Genomic DNA, 20,089 nt, shown 5'->3' with positions numbered 1-20,089 from the left:
GCAGGTAATATGCCAATACTATGGACATTTTATATAAGGGACATGACATCCTCGGATTTGGGTGTCTGTGGGGTAGTTCTTCAACCAATCTACTCCTTCAGATACTGAGGAACAACTGTACTTGCCTATGTGAGATTAGCTTCTAAAATGGAGGAAATCTTCACTCCCAATCTAATTTGTTCTGACCTTCAAGCTCAGTTCTTATATTTGTCCTATTCCGATTTGCATGCCTGAATTAAGATAGGTAGTAGGAGGTACATTTTTTTAAAAGGTGATTATATTATTCAGACAAACTACTATCATAGGTGGACTTTAAATAAAACAACCCACATGTAACCCTAACCAACAATTAGAATATGTCTTTTAAGTTTATGTTTATATTTTAGATAGGACAATGTGTGCTAAATTTCTGTGTTCTTATAACCGTGAACCATTTTAATAATATATAATTTTTTTATATCCTTACTAAATCAAACATATAAGATCCATGCTAACAGCCTTTATTATAAGTAATTTTTAACTTAAATGGAAATGATATTTTACTAATTTAGACATGCTAAGTTGATTAATTTCTGCATTTATACTAAGATATGTTTTTTCAATACAGTTGGGGTTTTTTCACATTTATAATAAATTAGTTTATAGGTTGAGTATAGATCACACCTGAGTTTCTTTTGTCCTTGAACTAAGAAAAGAATGTTTCCTGAAAATCAGCATTTTTAAATTTATTCTATTAAAATAAAAAGCTTCAACTTGTAAGTAGCATCTCCAATTTATTTTGAAAAAAGTATTATTTGTAGATAACCATATTTCCTGTGTTTTCTAGGAAAGCACAAGATACTATGTAATTAATAATAGTGCTCTCTTTCACTCACCAAAGTGTCCAGTTTGGGCAATAAGTTATTTGGTGACTGTAACTATTTGTTCTAATTTATTTTACATATTCGAATGTTTATGGTTGCATTATTCTAATTTATTGAATAATTTTGGATTAAGATTGATATAAACAAAATATATTTGAATTATTTACACTAAAGTTTATCATGAAACAGGAAATTTGAATTCAAGGACATAGAAAAACAGAATTTAACTCTATTAAAAGAGCAAAGTTTCTATCTGCTTATAGAACATCCCCTGTAGCATTATAATCAGGTAAGTTATGATAGCTACTGTGTGGTCCAATATTGTAATTGTAAAGGAAATACAAATAACATTTATATTTTTCTTTTTCTTTTTTCTTTGCCCTCTCAACCCAGCTTTTCCCAACTCCTGGAAGAACTGGGAAGAGAAGGCCAATTTATATTCCTGATATCATATGATATTATACAACAAAATATATTTTGATTACTTTCAATATTGGTTGCTACACAATACATGTAAATATTCATTTTCACTTTAGTTTCTCTCAATGGTGGTACCTGACTGTTACAGTTTTAATTGATGTGCTTGCTAAGTGGTAAACCAGTGAAGAAATGTTTCATTGGTCAGAAATTGAGTTTTTGAGGGAAAATAAATGAGAGAAGTAGGGAAAACAAATTAGGAAAAAATAGATAACTAGACAATCTACTTGAAATGAGTGGAAATAGAGAATGATTGAAATGATCAACATATTCTTACCTTTGTTTAAAAAAGGAAAAAAGCAACTATTCACCAGAATAAAACAATTCAGTTATGCCATGTAATGTAGCTCTTAATTTTTAATGAGATATGCATATATGTGATTTTTATCTAAATTGAACTATTTATTATGTGCCAGATACTGATCTAATGACATAATTTCTGTTCTCACTGTGCTCATGGTCAGATATTACAAAGATTGTTGACAGATTGGAAGAAATAGCCTTTATCACTATAAATAAACAAAATACTTAATATGAAATCTGAACAAGTGAACTGGTCATTCTGCTTCATAATTCAATGTTTGATGAGACTGGAGCAAATTTGATAGTATCTTTCCCCCCTTTGCCTTTATTAACTTCTTTATGAACAATTTATGAATTGATTCATTTTAGGGGATAAATTTACTTTTTAAAAATTGTAGGCCATAAAAGAATTGGTTTTATATAATTTTAAAAATGAAATAAACCTATAAAAAAGAAGTCATCTTTAAACTACATAAAGAGTTTCTGGTACAGTTTTTTCTAATATATATTGGTTTAATATATATAAGTTAAGAGTTGATTAAATTAAATGTATAACAAGTTATTCATAGATTTTCTAAAGACTTGTTCTAGAAATGTAGGAGCTACACATTTTTTTCTATATTCTGATTGTGCATAAATAGTGAAGTAGGGATTGTTTTATAGATAATTTTAAAGAGTTATCTCCACATCTTTGGTGGCTGGTTTATAAAATAAACATTTCTCATTCAAAACTCATTTATAAGAATGTAAAAATTGGCATTTTCAGAAAACCAAACAACAGAATGACTGTGACTACTAATGCTAAAATATTTTCACACTGCATAGGCCCGGTATGAGGGCACAACTAGTTTTCACTTGCATTTATTTCTTTTACAATAATGTGCAATTCTAAACTCCAAAAGTAAACCTCCTTTTCTTAGAGTATTTTTCTTTCTTTTTCACAGCACGGAAAAGGATATGCTAGTCAATTCTACAGGACTTACCTGAAGCAGCATGATTTGCACAAAGTCGACCAACAAAAGCATCAACTTTTCAACTTCATTATCTTGGCCATTCAGTTAGTTGTATGTAACTGAGTGTTAGATTTCCGGCGGAGTCATCGTGGCCAATTATAGGACCTAATTGCTCTCAGCAGGCCTGAGAAATGAGTTGAAATGTGCAGAACTGTAGAAACTTTAGAGGCAACTGACTTTGCCTCTCCGATCAGTGTGTGCCTGTTTACAGCACTATATATCTTTCTCTCTCCAAATGTCACTGAGCCCTTTAGATGTTTATATTCACCACAAGAAGCCAGTCATAAAGATAAAGGAAATTTGTGCATTATAAATGCAATATCACTGTTTTAAACTTGACTGTTTTATATTATTTTTGTGTGATCAAGTGTTCCCCAAGCTATTCCAACTTTACAAGAGAAATTGTGATTATGTTCTTTTCACCTGTGGGTAAAAATGTTGTATTCTGAAGACCCACAAAATATCAAAGACATTCTGTAGTTTATACACCGTGTTGCAAAGTGTTTACTGTACTATTTCAAAGCTTCTAAATAAATATAAAATATATATTATATTATATAATTTTCCTAAAATGTAGTACAACTCAGTTGGTTTTTAAATGGATTCATACAGTCCACATCATACAATAAAGTAACAGGTAATTCAGGGTCCCAAAGATAAACTTGCTAAGAAAAAAAAAATCATCAATAGTTTCCTCCCAGTTTTCATATCTTATTCAACCCTGTTTTTCCTTGTTTAAAAGAAAATAATGCTCTAAGCTACAAAATTTTGTCAAGAACTCATACTGAATTTTCAATGCCAAAGATGTAGCTGTCAATGTTATCAGATGGAGCACTTAATATGTACTATCAAAATATCTAATGATCGACATGATTCTGATTCTATTTCTATGGCTTTGAATTTAGAATCACTTAAAGCTTTTATAAAGAATCTATAACTTCACCTGTATTTGTTGTTAGAAAAAAAACTGGGTGTCTGTACATTTTGTGGTGTAAAATATGTAATTGAAGATTACTATTTTAAGAAGTCCTCAGTCATATAACTCACACAGAATTTTATTTTACGTAGTTTTACATAGTTTTGTGACTCTTAATTATACATGATTATAAAATCTATTTATAACTCTATATGAATATATAGAGATATATAAATCATCTGAACTGGTAAAAAGTAACTATAAAATATACAGGATCTCTAAATTTAAAACAAATAAATTTGGAGATAGAAACATGGTACATTATTGTTTCAGTATTATGTGTGAAAATTTTATAGCTTAAATGTAGTCAGTGTTTTATTAATGAGAAAATTCTTCATGAATCAGCCTTGAAAAGTTAAGCTTGCCTTTTATGTCAACAAACAAGGTTAATTATTAAATTTAGTTACATGCATTTTTCTTTCTTTTACATATTTTTTTCTACTGGTGTTTATTGCTTGTTGAAACCCAATTAAGAGAGGAAAAAATCAGAGAAAGTGAGATAATCTTCCAAGCAAAATCAGAATTTTCACACTTCCCCTCTAAAAAGCATCCAATGTTATACTGAAATGTCCAAATTACAGACCTATTTTGAAATACTTCCTTTAGTTTTTAACTGATCTTACATTCAGTGATAGTTTGAGCTGTGCTATGTTATTAAAGAACAGACTAAAACTTAACAAATATTCTTCCTCTAATTTTATGTAATTTAAGTGGAATACTTTTCCTTATATTTAGCATTAAAATACATATTTAAATTCATAGATCCTTGATGTGTATGTTTAGAGTGATATCTTGGTATCACTCATTTGACTGTTATCAAAGTAGACATTAATATGTCACATCCCAATCAGTTTATGTATCAAAATAATGTGTGTGATGTTCCAATCTTTTGGGGACCCTTTAAAATATATTAAGCTAATCAATCATATGTAATACAAAAAGCACATACATTCACTAAGTGCAGCAGTAACATTTTCTCAGACTTTTGGCATTAGTACATTAATATTTTGAATGATAGACTATTTTAGTAAGGAAATGTTTATATATAATTTAACTGGAAAAAAGTGTGTTTGTTCTAATTGCTTTTTAAACAAGAAAATGATTTTCTTGTTGAATCACTCTGCTTTAATTAAAACCTTTCATGCATCATTTTATAATCATGGAGGAAAATCACATCCATCTTCCTTATTGCATTTATTAAAAATAAGATCATACCCACTTCATATATAATACTTATATTAATTCATTTGATTTAAAGAAATTTTCTTTAATTATTTAACCCTTTATTCCATTGTATATAATATCCTTTAAACCAACTTTTTATACCATATATTTGTGTATTAGTTATGTTTTATATATCATAGTAACTAGTTATACTAACTTGCATTTTAGTTCTTATATCATCAATCTACAAAAGCAAAAACAACAAATTGTCACTTAATTTGTGGGACAAATAAAATTACTTAAATATAAAATACTAAATTATTACATCATTAACCAAATTTATTATATTGAATTCAGAATAAATTAGAAGTTACAACAGAGTAAGGATATAAATTTAGTAAATTGGTTAAAATATTGTCTACCAATGAGAGGGACTAAAAAATGGAAAGTGCAACCAACCAATAATGAAGGTTTCCAAATAAGCACTTATTAGATTAGTAGGTCAAGGAATTTTAGAATAAATTTCTATTTAATCTGGTGGTTTTAATATCTAATCTTCCATAATTTTTATACACAATAAAGAAAAATAATATCCACCTTATTAGACAGTATTTCATCAATAAATTATTTCAGAAAAGCATAATCATGTCATTTACTCCTTGTTAACATGGTTAGTTTTAGAGCAGTAAAAGTCAAAATATTTTCCTGTGGAAACAGTGTCTTAATGTTTCAAAAGTATGTCAAACGACAATTTTTAGAAATATTTCATCCACATGTAGAATTCTAATTTTTAGCTTGTGAATATAATTTTGTGAAATCATTTTAAATCAAGTATTTAAATATCACATCAGAATTACTTTACCGATATAATGTCAATAATATAAGTGTCTCATCTTTTCCTGGGAAATATTAAGGAAATATGTATATTTTATTTTATGAAGATATTAAATGCAATGCCTTTATCAAACATTGCAAATTAAGAATGATAGTGGAAGATTTAAGTATTTCAGTTACTCATTCTGTTTCATTTCTTAATTGTGTTGTAATTTACTGTCCGATGTTCTGTAATATAGAAGCTCTCTTGCTTCTTCAATAAGAGGAGGGAAAAAAAATCCTCAAAATTTTCAACATAAACTTTAATAACTGTGAATTAATTGTACCATTTTACCTTCCCAAATATTTACTGGAGTTCAGTTAATTTTTAACACTATTATTCAGTCAGAATGAGGCAAAAGTTAAGCAGGATAAAGAAAAATATTTATGTTATTGACTGTTATTTGTCATTGCATGTTTTCCCCCTCATATTTGTATGTGTGCTGTTAATACCCAAGGAATTCAAAAATACTGAACACATTGGTATACTTGACGATTTTTCTGAAAATCTTATATTTTTCATATTACAATTTCTTGGGTTCTTTATCTTTTTCAAGTCTAATTTTGTAGTGGTAAAGGCTTTGCACTTAACATCCTTTTTATGTTCCTTTTTAACAAGGAAAAACAGAAAGTGACAAAATCCCATATTTTTTACACCATGGAGTAGTAAAATTATTTTATATATTGTTCGTACTTCAAGTAATAGCCCTCTGCTAAGTCAAAATCCTTATACAGTAATTTGTGCAACTGTTCAGTAGAGTACTTTTTTTCCTTCAGAACTTGGCATAGGTTTTAGATTATAGCATTCTGTAAGAATGCTGGTAGATGGGTGCCGCCAGAGTATTGCAGGCAATAATATGATTAAAATTCTAATACCTTTAGTGTGCATGCATGTATTTCTAATCACTGTTATTTTTTAAGTATTTGTAAAATTAGAAAAATGGCTTTTATTTCTTGAAAACTTGTCACATGCTCAGTTTGAAGTTTTACTCTCCAGATATTTTTGAGTTGCATAAAAACTTGCATTCATCGTGCAAAAAAATATTAAATTTTCACAAGACTCAAAAATTTCTGAATAATAGAACTTAGACTTCCAATACATCCATACATCCTTGAGCTGAAAGTAAGCAGGGAATTTCAGCTGTAAACACATTTTTGAGACAGTTATCTGTGAGTGAAAACAGGGTATTATAACAAGAGATGAGTTTCAGTCTTAACTATAGTGTTTGTTACTGTGAATGCTATAATAATACATAAGTAAAATGAGTGTAAATGTAATAAATTATTTTATACTGCTGTATACATATGAAATAAATAAAACTAGGATACATATTATGCCATTTTTCCATGCATGGATCTTCCACTGACGCCTGTGGGAGCTTTGAATAAAAATCAGTGGCAAAATATAGGCTCTAAGTTTAAAAACAACTAATGCTGATTTAGTAATTTTAGTCTTAATATAACAGGTCTAACGGGACATCTGTTCAAAACTGAGTCTCATTTGAAGCAACATATGCTAGGTTTTAAAGGATTTCACTATATTCATAGTTTCAAAAGTAAGCATTTAGTTTCATGAGATTCTCATGATACCCACAATGAATCATTTAGTATGTATTTTTCCACCTGGTGGTGTGTTTTCTTTTTAACATTTTTTGATTCATAGTAATACTAAGGGTCCACAAAGATTGATATAGGGGTTGTACATGAGATGAGATACGAGTGCCTTCAAGCAATAAAAGGAAAACATTTTATTTGGAATTTTAGAAACACATAGTTTTATGTTTAAAGTTGATAGAAACATAAGAAACAATCCATGTGGGTATCATTTTCCAAGAAGAAAACAGAATTAAGGTATAGATATTTTTGTAATGTTAAAATAACCTTGATTAATCCTATAAAAATTTAGGTTCTAAAATAGCTACAAGGTGTAAAAGAAATGTGCTTCTTAATCTCACGTGTTGTCTGTGTAACTGATTTTCTTGAATTTAAACCACACATATCTGGACAAGCATTCATTTTATAGGGCAACAAGGGGGAGGACTAGGTATTTCTCTTGCTTTGAACATCTAATAAACAAACTCTATGGTGGAAAAAACTGAATAAAATGACACGGGAATGATAGTCCTCACTAAATGTTATAAGCTATAATTACAAATTGCCTTGGTTTCTCTTTAGATCTCTACTTCCTGTCCTTTAATTTCACCCTTTCTGTGAATCATATCATGGACTCTTTATTTAACCAAGATTATGAATTTTTAGGGGTAAAATTAAATTTTATCAGATTACAGACATATATTGATATCTGAAAATGAGAGTAAATACAAATGAATGGTAGTATCTGCCTCCAAGAAAATTCTAATTTCTAAAGAAATCATAGGGAAATATTATATAATCAAATGATCAAATAATTAAGTGACCAAAATGTGTGGTAAAAATCAATCAGTGGGTGATGAGATCAATTTACTATGTAAAGATGGTAACATAAAAGCAAAAATAATAGAATAGAAAAAAAATGTAGTTTAGAAAAGTGTCAAAACACATCATTCATGTAAAAGCAAATAGTTCTTTGTGAAACTTTTTTCAGATACATGTGTGAAATAGGTCACAATGTGAAATATCTTTCTTACTGTGAATCACTTCCCAAACTGTTTGAAAAGCACTGCACCATATGATCTCTATTTCAAATTTAAACTTATTTAAAGCTGTGGAAAATCACGGGAGATATTTTCCAAAAGTTACTTCACATCTGAATCTTAATCTTTACCCTTTGTAAAATATGGATGAGTACACTTAGAGTTGTAGAATTTTTGTGAAAATTAGGTGAATGGACAACATAGGTCATTGCTAACATACAGTAAGTCTTATATATTATTAATATTATTTTACCACAATTCCTAGTTACTGAAAAGTATAGAATACTGTCTAAAAAATTGAAAAAATTATTTTCTCAAAATTCAAGACTGCTGTATAGTTGTATGTAAACCACATTAATTTCAAAACCTCAAGATGAAAGTAGATTCATCTTTGCTATCCACTCATCATTTTAGTTCACTTTTGCCTCTCCATTTATCAGTGGTATGGAGACCAAGAAATAAAACTCATGTCTGGCTGAGTTCTAGTTTATCTCCCTCAACTCTCTTTTACAACTCTCAAATAACTCCCTATCCCTACTATTGAAAAATAAACATATATGTTTGCAATAAGGGCATACTTATCTGATTTTTATGACCCCTCTAAACATGTATTTCCTTACAAATAAGTGCCTGTTGGAAATACTGAATATTTGAAAATATCTTTTTTGCATATGATTTTTATAAAAATAAATTTGGGCAATGAGTGTCTCCTCAATAGAATTGGATTTTTTAAATTGCTGTAATAGTAGACTTATTGAAGTTGTCATTACTTAGGTTGGCAGACTCTGTTCCCTAGAGCTGTCCTTCAGACGTTCAAAATATTTCTAGGATTCTCTCTTTTCTTTTGAATCAATTAAAAGTCTTATTTCCTTGTCATGAAAACTAGGTTTTAAATTTCCCAGTTCAAGTAAAGTAGTTCATATTAATCTGTAACTTAATTAATGTTTCTAAGGGACAATTTATATTTTAATGGGAATTTATTAATCTGTGTAAAAACTTCTAATAAGAATAGTGTGTGGGTGAAGATACTTTTTATTTTGTTTTGTTTTGCTTATTTATTTTTTCTTTGAAAGCAGTTGATAATCATTGGGCAACTCCTCAACCAGTCTATTTGGGAGTAAAAAACATTTAACATTGCAACCCCCAAATCTGGAACACAACCCCATCCCCTCTTTCCGCTTATCATTGTGAGTAACTTTTCCCTTGATCATCAAAAAGGGAAGAAAAGAAATGTTGGCATGATGAATTGCAGAAGCCTAAAATTCTGAATTTCATTTCAAAAGTGTGAGAGTCCTCGTATTCTTAGTTGTGCTTACTAATTAATAATAGAGTGAATGGCCAATTTAAAACTTGTTTAATAATATATTTCTCTCAAAGTTGTGTATATGTGTGTGTGTCTGTGTGCCTGTGTGTCACTATAATTAGGAATGGTAATAGACATTTTAAAGGCTCATAGGAAAGAATGCATGAAGAGAAAGAATCATATTGTAGGTAAAGAAACCTACATTCTGTGCCCCTTTATTGATTAGTCTTTAGAAGATCAACCCCCCAAGTTGGAAAGCAATGGTATTTAATCACCAACAATCTGGCTTGGGCTTTTCAACACCATGCAATCAGTGATTGATTTCCTTTGACATTGTGTCAAAACCACCCTTATTTATGAAAAGACTATGAAAACCATGAAGAGACAACACAATAGTTATAATAAAATATACCACGGAAAGTTGAATTAAAGAAAAAAAGAATGAGAGATGAGTGAGACAGAGAGAAAAGAGAGAGATGAGAGAGATTTTAATATATGTAGGTTAAAACAAGGAAAAAAAGTAATGAAAATAAATGATAGGCAATTCTAGTTAAAACCTGATAAAGAATGAAATAAAGTGATACACAAAATGTCCTAGGAAAGAGTAAATAAGGGAAGAGATACGTTCAATTTTTTTTAAAAAAGAGTACCAAACTACTTCCCTGGATGCCTCCATAGATGCTCACTTTATTCCCTTGTTTCTTTGACATACATAGCCTCACATGGCAGTGTTTGCAAATATTATCCAGTTCCAAAGTGTCTCATGGATGCTAGGATAATGTACTTGTAACTTTAGGAACCATAACGGGAAAATCAGCAATACCACCTACATCATGCAGGAACATGTGACACTGGTGTGAGCTTTTATAAAGTTCCATGACAAGGTTACAACATTGTAATTATTGGTTAAAGGTATTGTTGCTGCTGAGGTGGGAAGCAAGTTTCCAACTACAAATCAGTTCTGTGGAGTGAAAATGGTGCATTAAGTAATTTTTAAAGTTTAGATTTATTAGCACAGAGTTTTAAAGTAAGATGTAATAAATATGTCCTTATGAGAAACAAATTTTTAATACTCTATAGAAAAGTCCATCCCAGTATTAGACATCATCATAATAATAAAAGATGAAAATAAATGCTGCACATAACCAAGCATTGCCTGATTTAGATTTAGCCAGGTAATTTACAACATTAAAAAATAAATTGGAGTAAGAATAGACTACTGTAAATCTCTAGAGAGACAGCAAGTCAACACAATTGACTTACAGGCTGGACTAGTAAAAGTGGAGCAAAAGGACAGAATTGAGACATTTCAGGGGACAAATGGATGTACTTCCTCACTGATTAGATGGCTAGCTGGCTGATGAGGCAGAGGGAGAAATTACGATGATGGAGGTTTTTAGTTTGCCACAGTGGATCATGCTACCTTTAAATAAGACAATGTAAAAGAAAAGGAAACATTTCTGCAGGAAGTTAACCTCATTTGTAGAGAGGCTTTCTGATTTTTTCTTGTTTATGCTTGCTACTCAAATTAGGCCTAAACTACATTATATTTAAACAATTTCAGAGAATTCTAGATTTTTATCTTAATATCAAATGGTAGTATGTGTGCTGCACTCTGTTTTACTCTGTGTATAATAATTGATGGTTATCATTGCTATTTAAATTTTATCTAAATTAATTTTCTTATTTTTGGAAATAATTCTCTATATATATAATGTAAATTATAAGTAGTTTTAAAGTTGTTTTTTTTTTGTTTTTCTTCTGTGTAACTTTGCCTACAGTATATGCTAAACGCAAGCTTGACCAACTTAAAAAGTACACAGATTAAGTCAAACTTTCTGGCTTTATTTGTGACATACACATGACAATATATAATGAAGATGAAGAAATGTTAATACAAATAAATAAAAGACATAATAACTGTAAGCAACACTTCTTTATCCGTTCTTTCCATCAGAGTTCAACTAATGTTTTCAGCAAAAATATCTGAAAAAGTCTTAACACCTTTATGTTGGTAAACCTGTATTCATCAACTATAAATCTAGCCTCTACTAGTGATTAATCTTATTTGTTAAATTTTTTTTTTTAAGTATGTTCCACCAAACAACACAATTTTAGTGCAGAACAAGGCTTTGAAAATACTCTGGTCCTAATCCCACCTATGAAGAAGATAAGATAAATATATGCCAACTCAAGGAAGAATCTAACCGTAGACCTAACACGTACCTTAACCCTTTCTCTTTGCTCTGAATTCTAAACCTATGCCAAGCTACATTTCCAATCTTTGTGTCTTATTTTAACTTTAAAACCCAGGAGTAACTCTATTTAAAAATATGCCAATAAGTTATAACATCTAACCTGACTTTATATTTTAAAATTTCAATGCTTTTCTTAGACCATGTGTTCACCTGTAAGGATGATTCTCACATACAAAGCACTGTTATATTTGGTCCAAGACACTAAAGACAGTTGTAATTGTTCCCCATGGATTTATATTAAAATGAAATATTTTAATGTACGCATTTTAGTCCTCTTAACAACATGCTATGTTGGTAATGAGTAAGCAAAACTAGAGTCAAACGAATATGAATACATCTTCCAAAGAAATCATATTTAACAAAATGATCCTTCACCAAGAATAAATCTGAGTAACCTGACTTTACAAAATCCTCATCATCCCACCAATAAATTCACCCAAGTTATCTCAACTTACTTCAACTAATTTGTCAAATACTAAAAGAAAAATAGAGAGGTAGGTAAAGAGTGGCTTTAATCACCCACTATTCATCCCTGCCTTGGGTTATGGGAATCTAGAACACATACACATAATATTGAACAGGCAGGTGAAAATGACAGTAATTTTTCAGTTACATCACAGAAAACACAAAGCCACAGTGGGGTTTCACTCAGGACAGAGAGAGCAACATTCTACTAGAGGATGTGATTGGCTTGTTTGAGTAACTCCGTGAAGCTGGGCTGGAACTGAAACCCCACTATTGGGGGATAAGAAGGAACTGTGCCTGATTCCCTTGAAAAGGAGAATGGTGTGGTTAGGAGGATCTTATCTAAGCATTTAGTGATTTGGTCCCCGGCAGCCTTCCCCATACCATGAAACAACTTAGTTCTCCAAAAGCAGTTAATGAAAGCTAAAGCTATTCTTGGTTATGTTTGGATCACCCTGTAAACAGTTGTGCCTCCTATTCACCTTATTGGTGAGGGAGGGATTCCTACCAGGGTTATGTGGATGGAAAGCATGGAACACTGGACGCTGGACAAATGGCTAGCCAGCAATTTATTCATCATATCTTCTCACAGTCTGAGGGAGGAGGACACTGCACTCTGAACAGGGACACAAGGAGGTCGTACAAGAAACAGAGCAAAGAACCAAGGACTGTAGTAGGCGAGCTTTGTAGTAGCAAGGGCAAGAATTGCCCCTTCATTTCCAGTGGAATGATGTGATTGGCTTGAACAATTCTGTGTGTTAGCAGGGAACCAAAACCCACTATTCAGGATAAGCAAAACGTGCACCCGGTCCCCTGAAAAAGAGAATTGCTAGTTAGGAGACTTTATCTTCTAAAGCAGTGTAAGGGGAACTTGAAGTTAGGTTATTCAAGGCCTTCCTAGTGATGTCAGATATTGAGGCCTTAATTTTAGGCTTTATTCCTTAACAGTGAGCAATATGTAGTGTGAGAGAACCAAAAATCTCTGTGTACTCTTGAACAATTTAGGTCTTGGTCAGGCTTGACACAAGTTAAATCTGTCTGACGTTAAGCTCAGATTCTTTGAAAGGGTTTCCATATCGTCTTCTAAAGTAAGTAGAACATTTTTATAAACAAACTTTTCATGAACATAGTTTCTCCTAACTTCTTTGTAAATTTGTGACAGGGTCTCTCAGTTATTATGTTCTGAAATTTCATAACATTATGAGATTTGATGTGGATCCATTTTCACCCATGTTGCAAGTACTTAGTTCTTTCAATCTTTGAATCTAAGCCTTTCAGTTTGGGGAAATTTTCTTGAATTATCACTTTCATCATTTCTTTCCTCATGGTTCTGGATCCCTTATTATATGAAGGTTGAACCTCCTCTTCTGATCTGCCAATTTTCTTCACTTTTTCTTCCATATGTTCTATATTTGTTAATCTACTTTCTGGGAGATTTTATTATCTTTATCTTCCACCCTTTTATTGAGCTGTCTATTTTAGTATTATTATTGTTATTATTATTTTAATTCTAAGAGTTCTTTTCATTTTCTGAATAGTCCTCTTTTAAAGTATTTTGAATTCTTAACATATGCAGTACTGTCTTTTATTCATCTGAATATACTGATAATAGTTTATTTTACATTTTATTTTTCCTAAATAGTGTCTTTTTCCTGGAATTATTTGAAACATCTTGTGGTTCTTAGCTGTCTGCTCATAATTATATTCAGGTGCTCTAAAATGCTGAGGGTAAACTCTGAGCTTGTGTGGAAGGCTTGTTGAGCATGTTTGTCAGTAGAGTGATCTGGTTGACATTTAATTGAGGAACTCCCAAGGTCAATATGCTTAGGCATATTTTTCTTCTTGGGATAGATACCCAAGAGAAATATTTTCAGAGCTTCTACCTGGAAATATTAATATAAGCCTGGGTACTTGAATTCTGAAAACTAATTGAGGAAAGAAATCTGGGAGACTCAAGATCCAAACTCTTCTTGGTTTGATGATTGCACATTAAACTGTCTTCTAACCTAACCACTCTCTATTTTAACATCCTTAGGTCTAGAATAATAAATCTCCTGTCTTATAACCAGAGGAAATAGTGGATCACCTATATGTGCATAGTTGATGACGACATCTGGGAGATCTAACTGCTTCTTAGTAATATTTTTGATCCTTCTTTTGAGTTTTATATTCACCCCTACTTCAGAGCTAATTCATACTATCAATTCCTGAGCCTTTGAAAATTTCTGTGAATTACATAAATTTTCTTCTTCATACTCTTAACTTCCAGCTAAGGGTTAAATATTTTCAATACTAATATGTCAATTACAACTTATGTATCTACATCCAAACTTCCAAAATGTTATAGTTGTCTTCTCGCTTATTTGTCTTTTATTTGTCCTTGTAGATATTTCTTTTCTGATTTTTATTTTCAGTTTAGAGAAGTTTGAGGATGTAGGAAGATAAGGCTATCAATTTACCTTTCCTCTATCTTTAGTGGGAGGTTGAAACATAATGAGTAAAGTCATATAACAGGGAATGTCATGAGGAAATCTGATCTTACATTCTTGAGAATTGAATTTAGGATTCCTGCTAGTATATTTTTATTGTTGTTAGTTATTAGAGCTGTATAGAAAAACACTGATGATGTCTGAAATTGGATCATATTTAGGAATTGATAAAATTTAAAATATAATCATTTATTTCATTACATGCCAATAAATAAAATCACAAAATATGTTATGCAACTTATTTTCCCATATGCCATTATTATAATAATTTATTTTTCACTTTTTTGTAACCTTATCCTGAAATTGAAAGAAATTTTAGATAATGTTAAAATCAAATGTGTAATATATATTATTATATTCATTATAGATTAGAATAGTGGTTATTCATTCAATTGTCTTTAAAGTTATTATTGCATATGAAAATAAAATTTAAAACCCAATATAGCTTTTCTCTCATTACATTCGTTTATTCACCATATTACTCTACTTTGAATAGTGCCTGAAATTAGTGTCCAAATGGCATCAGGCAACTAGCAAGCTTCGGTACTTGAGGTCAATTTAATTACACTGTGCATGACAGAAACTAGGCCATTTGGGTATTGCCTTTGCCACTAGCAATTGACACCTGAGTGTTAATGAGCTGGTAATTAAGAGCTGGCACATACAGACACATTTTACTGTTTGGGACTAGGATAACCATATGCTACATAACTTCTGTGCTAAGTACTTTATTAGCTCCAGAATTTACACAATTATATTTGTGGGGTTTTTTTTCTTTATCTCAATTTTTCCATGTTAAAAAAAAGATAAAAACTATTACTTAAAAGTTTAAGTAACTGTACTCATCAATTTCAAGGTATGAAACTTTCTTAAACTAGCAAGAGTATATCTGGAGAGCAATATATTGGGAAAAATTAAAAAACTGCAGAATTTGGTAGTAGCATTACTTTTAGTTTAAAATCACATTTACAAGACTTGCATTTTGAAAAGTCTTTTGTAATATAAAAAAGTATCAAAAGCAATTTAACACCAATGTGGATGCGTGGTATTGACAGCCTCTGTGATGGCCCATAATGATCTTTCCCTTCTGGTATTCACAACCTTGAACAATATCTTTCCCCTGAATGTAGGTGGGATATAGAAAAGCATCTCTAAGAAATCAACGTGGGAAAAGTGAGATTTCAAAAGGCTGTTGTTTGCATTTGGGGGACCTTCTTACACATGCTGTCATTCTTTTTTGGATTGCTTGCAGAGACACTGTGGAGGCAGCTACGTGGGGAGACACATGCAGCACATGATTGAGGCCTGTCAACAACCAAATGGGTGAGCTTGGAAGCTGACTTTCAAGTTGAGCTTCAGATGAGACTGCTGCCCCTGCCAACAGCTTGACTCCAACTTCATGAGAGACCTTAGCCAGACACACCCAGCTAACCTGCACTAAAATTTCTAAACCACACAGATTGTGAGATAATAAATGATGGTGGTTTTAAGCTGCTATGTTTTGGGGTATATTGCTAAACGGCAATAAGTAACTAATACAATATGTAGGTATGAATCCTATTGTCTGTTACAGATTTTTCTGGTGTAATTTGGCCACTTTCAAAAACAATATGTGTAATATATATGCACTGCTTCTTTATTCTTCACTTTCCTCTTCAATTTTCACTTCCTTTTTTACTCTTTTCCTTATCTCACAAAAAAATTTCCCCACCATTTTCTGGATTAATCTATTGGCTTCACCAGAAAAAAAAAAAAAAAAAAAAAAAAACCCTGCTCTCATCAGATGAAAAATGTATTAACTTTAGTGAATTTTTGTTGTGGGAATTACTTCTAATTTTCTTCTTTGAAAGAGTTTGCTTTTCCATCCAACCCTCTGTAGGACATATAGCCTTTTATATGCAGATTGGTATAATTATGCTTTGAAATAGCTTTAAATTCCCTGTAGCTTAAACTGAGAACATGAAAGGCCAAACGTTATGTTGAACTGAAGGATATGAAAGTGCACGTACATCAATCCAAAATGAAATATAGAAATGAACAGCTCTTGACACAGTGATGTCAGTTTTTGACAGATTATTGAAGAATCTTTATAACTGCAGAGATTGCCTTGGGTAGCATGAAAAGTCTGCCTGGGGAGAGCCTTAACAGTTTGTATTTTTTGTTCCTTCAATACCAAAAGGTGAGTAGATGTTAAGTGAAACAAGAGAAATACTCTGACAAAAGCTTTAACTCTCTTCCCCAAAGATGACACCTGGTCCCAAATGGTCAAACACACTGTGATCTGATGATGGAATCATCTACCAAATCTGTCACTCTAGAGGTGGCAGCCTAGATGAGGAGTTTCCATTTTAGGAAGTCCATGGGAAACCTACATAGCAATCTTCACCTCCATATAGATCCTAGTGACAAATGAGAGCCTCTTCTGCATAGGAGGGGAGTTGGTTGTGCCAGTGACAGACACGTCAGGAGTATTTAAAGCACCCACATTCTATATTATCACCAGCGGAAAGATAAAAGGAACACAATGGGTTTTCATATGTTCAAAACTTGAAATCAATACTATGCTTATTTAAAAACAGGTTCTAATGAACCTAACTTTACTTTGAAAGAATATGTACTGTTAAGTTTTAATATCCCACAATTACCCTGAATGCTTTGATTTAATTAAAACACATCTAAGAATTGTTCCTTTGCATACACTATGCATAGAGAATCTATTCTTTTCTACATAAAGGAAATACCTCTCCAGAAATTATATTCCAAACAAAAGAATGGAATATTCACCTTATCTGAGGTAGTAAAGAGAAATATGTCTTAAAATTTAACACAAAAATCTCCTGAATTCTGGTGTTTCTAGAATGTATAGATATTAAATACAATTGAAATCAGTACAAGAGGAAGATGAAGATTTTTGAATAAAATATACACTTTGAAACTAATGCTTATTCAAACAGAATTGGTGATTCAAACAGGTAGATGGTGAATACAGTGATTCTTATTCAATCTAGGCTAGGAAATTCTACTATGTTCGGCACTTTGCAAAGCTTACTACTTATTATTCTGCAAAGAATGTATGAAAGGAAATGTTGATAACTCAATTATTAATTGAGGAAAACATTTTAATTATTAATTAGCTCCGACACTATCATTTTTTTGAAATACCAATTTTTTTTCCTGAAATAATTGACATAAATTTGAAAAAAATTCAAAAGTTTCAAACATATAACTTAAGAATATATGAGATTAGTACCACTTCATTAAATGATACTTTAGGAAATATATAGACAATGTATAAAGTATGACATGATGACTCTAAAGTTATTCCAAACTGGATTTTCCTCTACTTAAAATAATATACTACTTTAAATCATGTAACTTTGGCAAAGTTTTCACAGTTAGTTCAGAGACTCAAATCAGTCATCGTACCTAAATTTGGGTCATGAATTGAATTGTAATTAGGATGATGTTAGACAAAACAATCTCCATTTTATAGGGGGAATCTTTTATGATCTGGGGGCATACTCATCCATAAATTCATGTGTAGTTCTCAATGCAGTGGAAGTTCTGGGTAGCAATAAAAAAGTAAAATAAACAAAGAAAAAGTCCTACAACACTCTTAATGATCTATTCAAATGGTGCCAGTTATTAGTGATGCGGAATTGTAGCTTCTGGGTTATACTGGCAGGTCATACAAGTCATCTTTTCTTGATAAAGGTAAGAGAAATCTTTGCCATGAGTTTTGTACAACTTTAAACTGTGGCAAAAATGAATAAGCATATACAACACATTTTAAAATCAAAACTAAAATAGTTTTAAAGTTATAGTGAAAACTAATATTCATTGAGTGTTCCATCTGTGACAAATAGTGTCCTCATCATCACAACACTTACACTAAAACAAGTCATATTTTTAACCCATTACAGACGACAGAACTATGAGAGGCATGTAAACTTTCTTATTTCTTACTTACAGGGCTAGTGAGTGCTGGATCTGGGAGGTGACATTTGACCTACAGACACCTGCTATTCCCTGAAATAGTATGAGGAAAAAGATAAAACAAAGCAATTCATCAAATAATGCTTCATTAGAAAGGTCCAAAATAGATATCTTATATACTGAATTTTAGAGAGAAACTGTTTCAGATACATAAATCCCTCCCATATTTAAACCAAATAGCTGTGCTATTTAAACAGTTGATGGTGCAACTAATAGAAATGATAAAAAAAAAAAATGAAGGTTTCAGTTGTAGGTTGTATGGTTTTTCCTATTTCTCCAAAGTATGACAGTATATATCTCACACTATATTGAGTGTCTGTGTGTGTGTGTTTGTGTGTATGTGTGTAAAACGAGGTAAGAGTTGATGGTAACAGTATTGGAAACAAATAAACTAGTATAGCATAGAGTACAATAAAGTATGTTGGAATAAAATGTTATTTAGAGATCTTGTCTAACATTTCCTCATGTATGGTCCCTAAATGTTTAGTTCCACTAGATTGTGGGTGGGGAGTGGAAGTATTAAGAATTTTCATTTTCAAATGGATGTTGCATGCTGTATAAATTTCTAAAAGATTTACAATTCCTTAGCATGTTAATAGTCTTTCAGGAGTCCTTTGATTACACACAAATATCTTGTTTAATGTTTTTTAGCCTAGTATTCTTAACCACTGACCATGGAAATATTTTTCTATAAAGTTAGCAGCCCAAAATGAGTTATGAGGCACATACTTTGGCAAATGTTGATTTACCATTCCACATATTTTGTAGAAGAGGAAAATTAGGCCCTGAGGAGTATAACTTAAAGTCATGTGGCAAACTAGTAACAGAATTATAACCGAAATACACAGGGGCAGTAAATTTTAAACACACATCAAACCCAGGATATGGAAGTAGGTGGCCCAGGTTAAGATCCATATTCTAATACTATTAAATCTGTGTGAGTTTTGCAAAATCACCTAACCAAACTGTGTCTTACTTTTCTATTTTGTAATTTGTGACTAATACTTTAACTTTCTTCATTGTATTATTGACACATTCTATGGACATAAAATTTTATATAAATTTTATAACATGTAATAAGTATAATATTTAATGATTATTATTTTCATTTGTAGTATGTTATATATGTTTAGATGGATTATAGAATAACTGAGAAGAATTATCACAAAGTGCTACAAGTTCTATATATTTCCTTTTCCCAAATTTTGCAAACACCTCAAATTTGCATATCACTGCAAAGTAAGAGACAATCCTGTGGAGACTTCACCTTAAGAAA

At 31.2% G+C, this 20,089-nt stretch overlaps 1 protein-coding gene across 2 annotated transcripts in view; it reads left to right on the top strand.

Moving 5' to 3' along the window:
• PCDH10 (protocadherin 10) overlaps window positions 1-19,849 on the top strand; it is a 56,803-nt gene extending 36,954 nt beyond the window's left edge. Inside the window, exon 5 of one of the 2 annotated variants that reach the window (XM_012766316.2) lies at window positions 16,070-19,849. In XM_012766316.2, the coding sequence (XP_012621770.1) occupies window positions 16,070-16,119 (50 nt within the window). In that variant the 3' untranslated portion in view covers window positions 16,120-19,849. Of the gene's footprint in view, window positions 1-2,587; window positions 13,512-16,069 lie in introns of those variants that run through there. The other variant, XM_012766317.2, reaches the window with a different exon arrangement.
• The last annotated feature ends 240 nt before the right edge of the window (window positions 19,850-20,089 follow it).

Source organism: Microcebus murinus, chromosome 15 (genome assembly GCF_040939455.1).
Source record: "Microcebus murinus isolate Inina chromosome 15, M.murinus_Inina_mat1.0, whole genome shotgun sequence".
In the NCBI taxonomy this organism is placed as follows: domain Eukaryota; kingdom Metazoa; phylum Chordata; class Mammalia; order Primates; family Cheirogaleidae; genus Microcebus; species Microcebus murinus.
The sequence above is the reverse complement of the archived record's forward strand: the minus strand, read 5'-3'. Positions and strand labels throughout refer to the sequence as shown.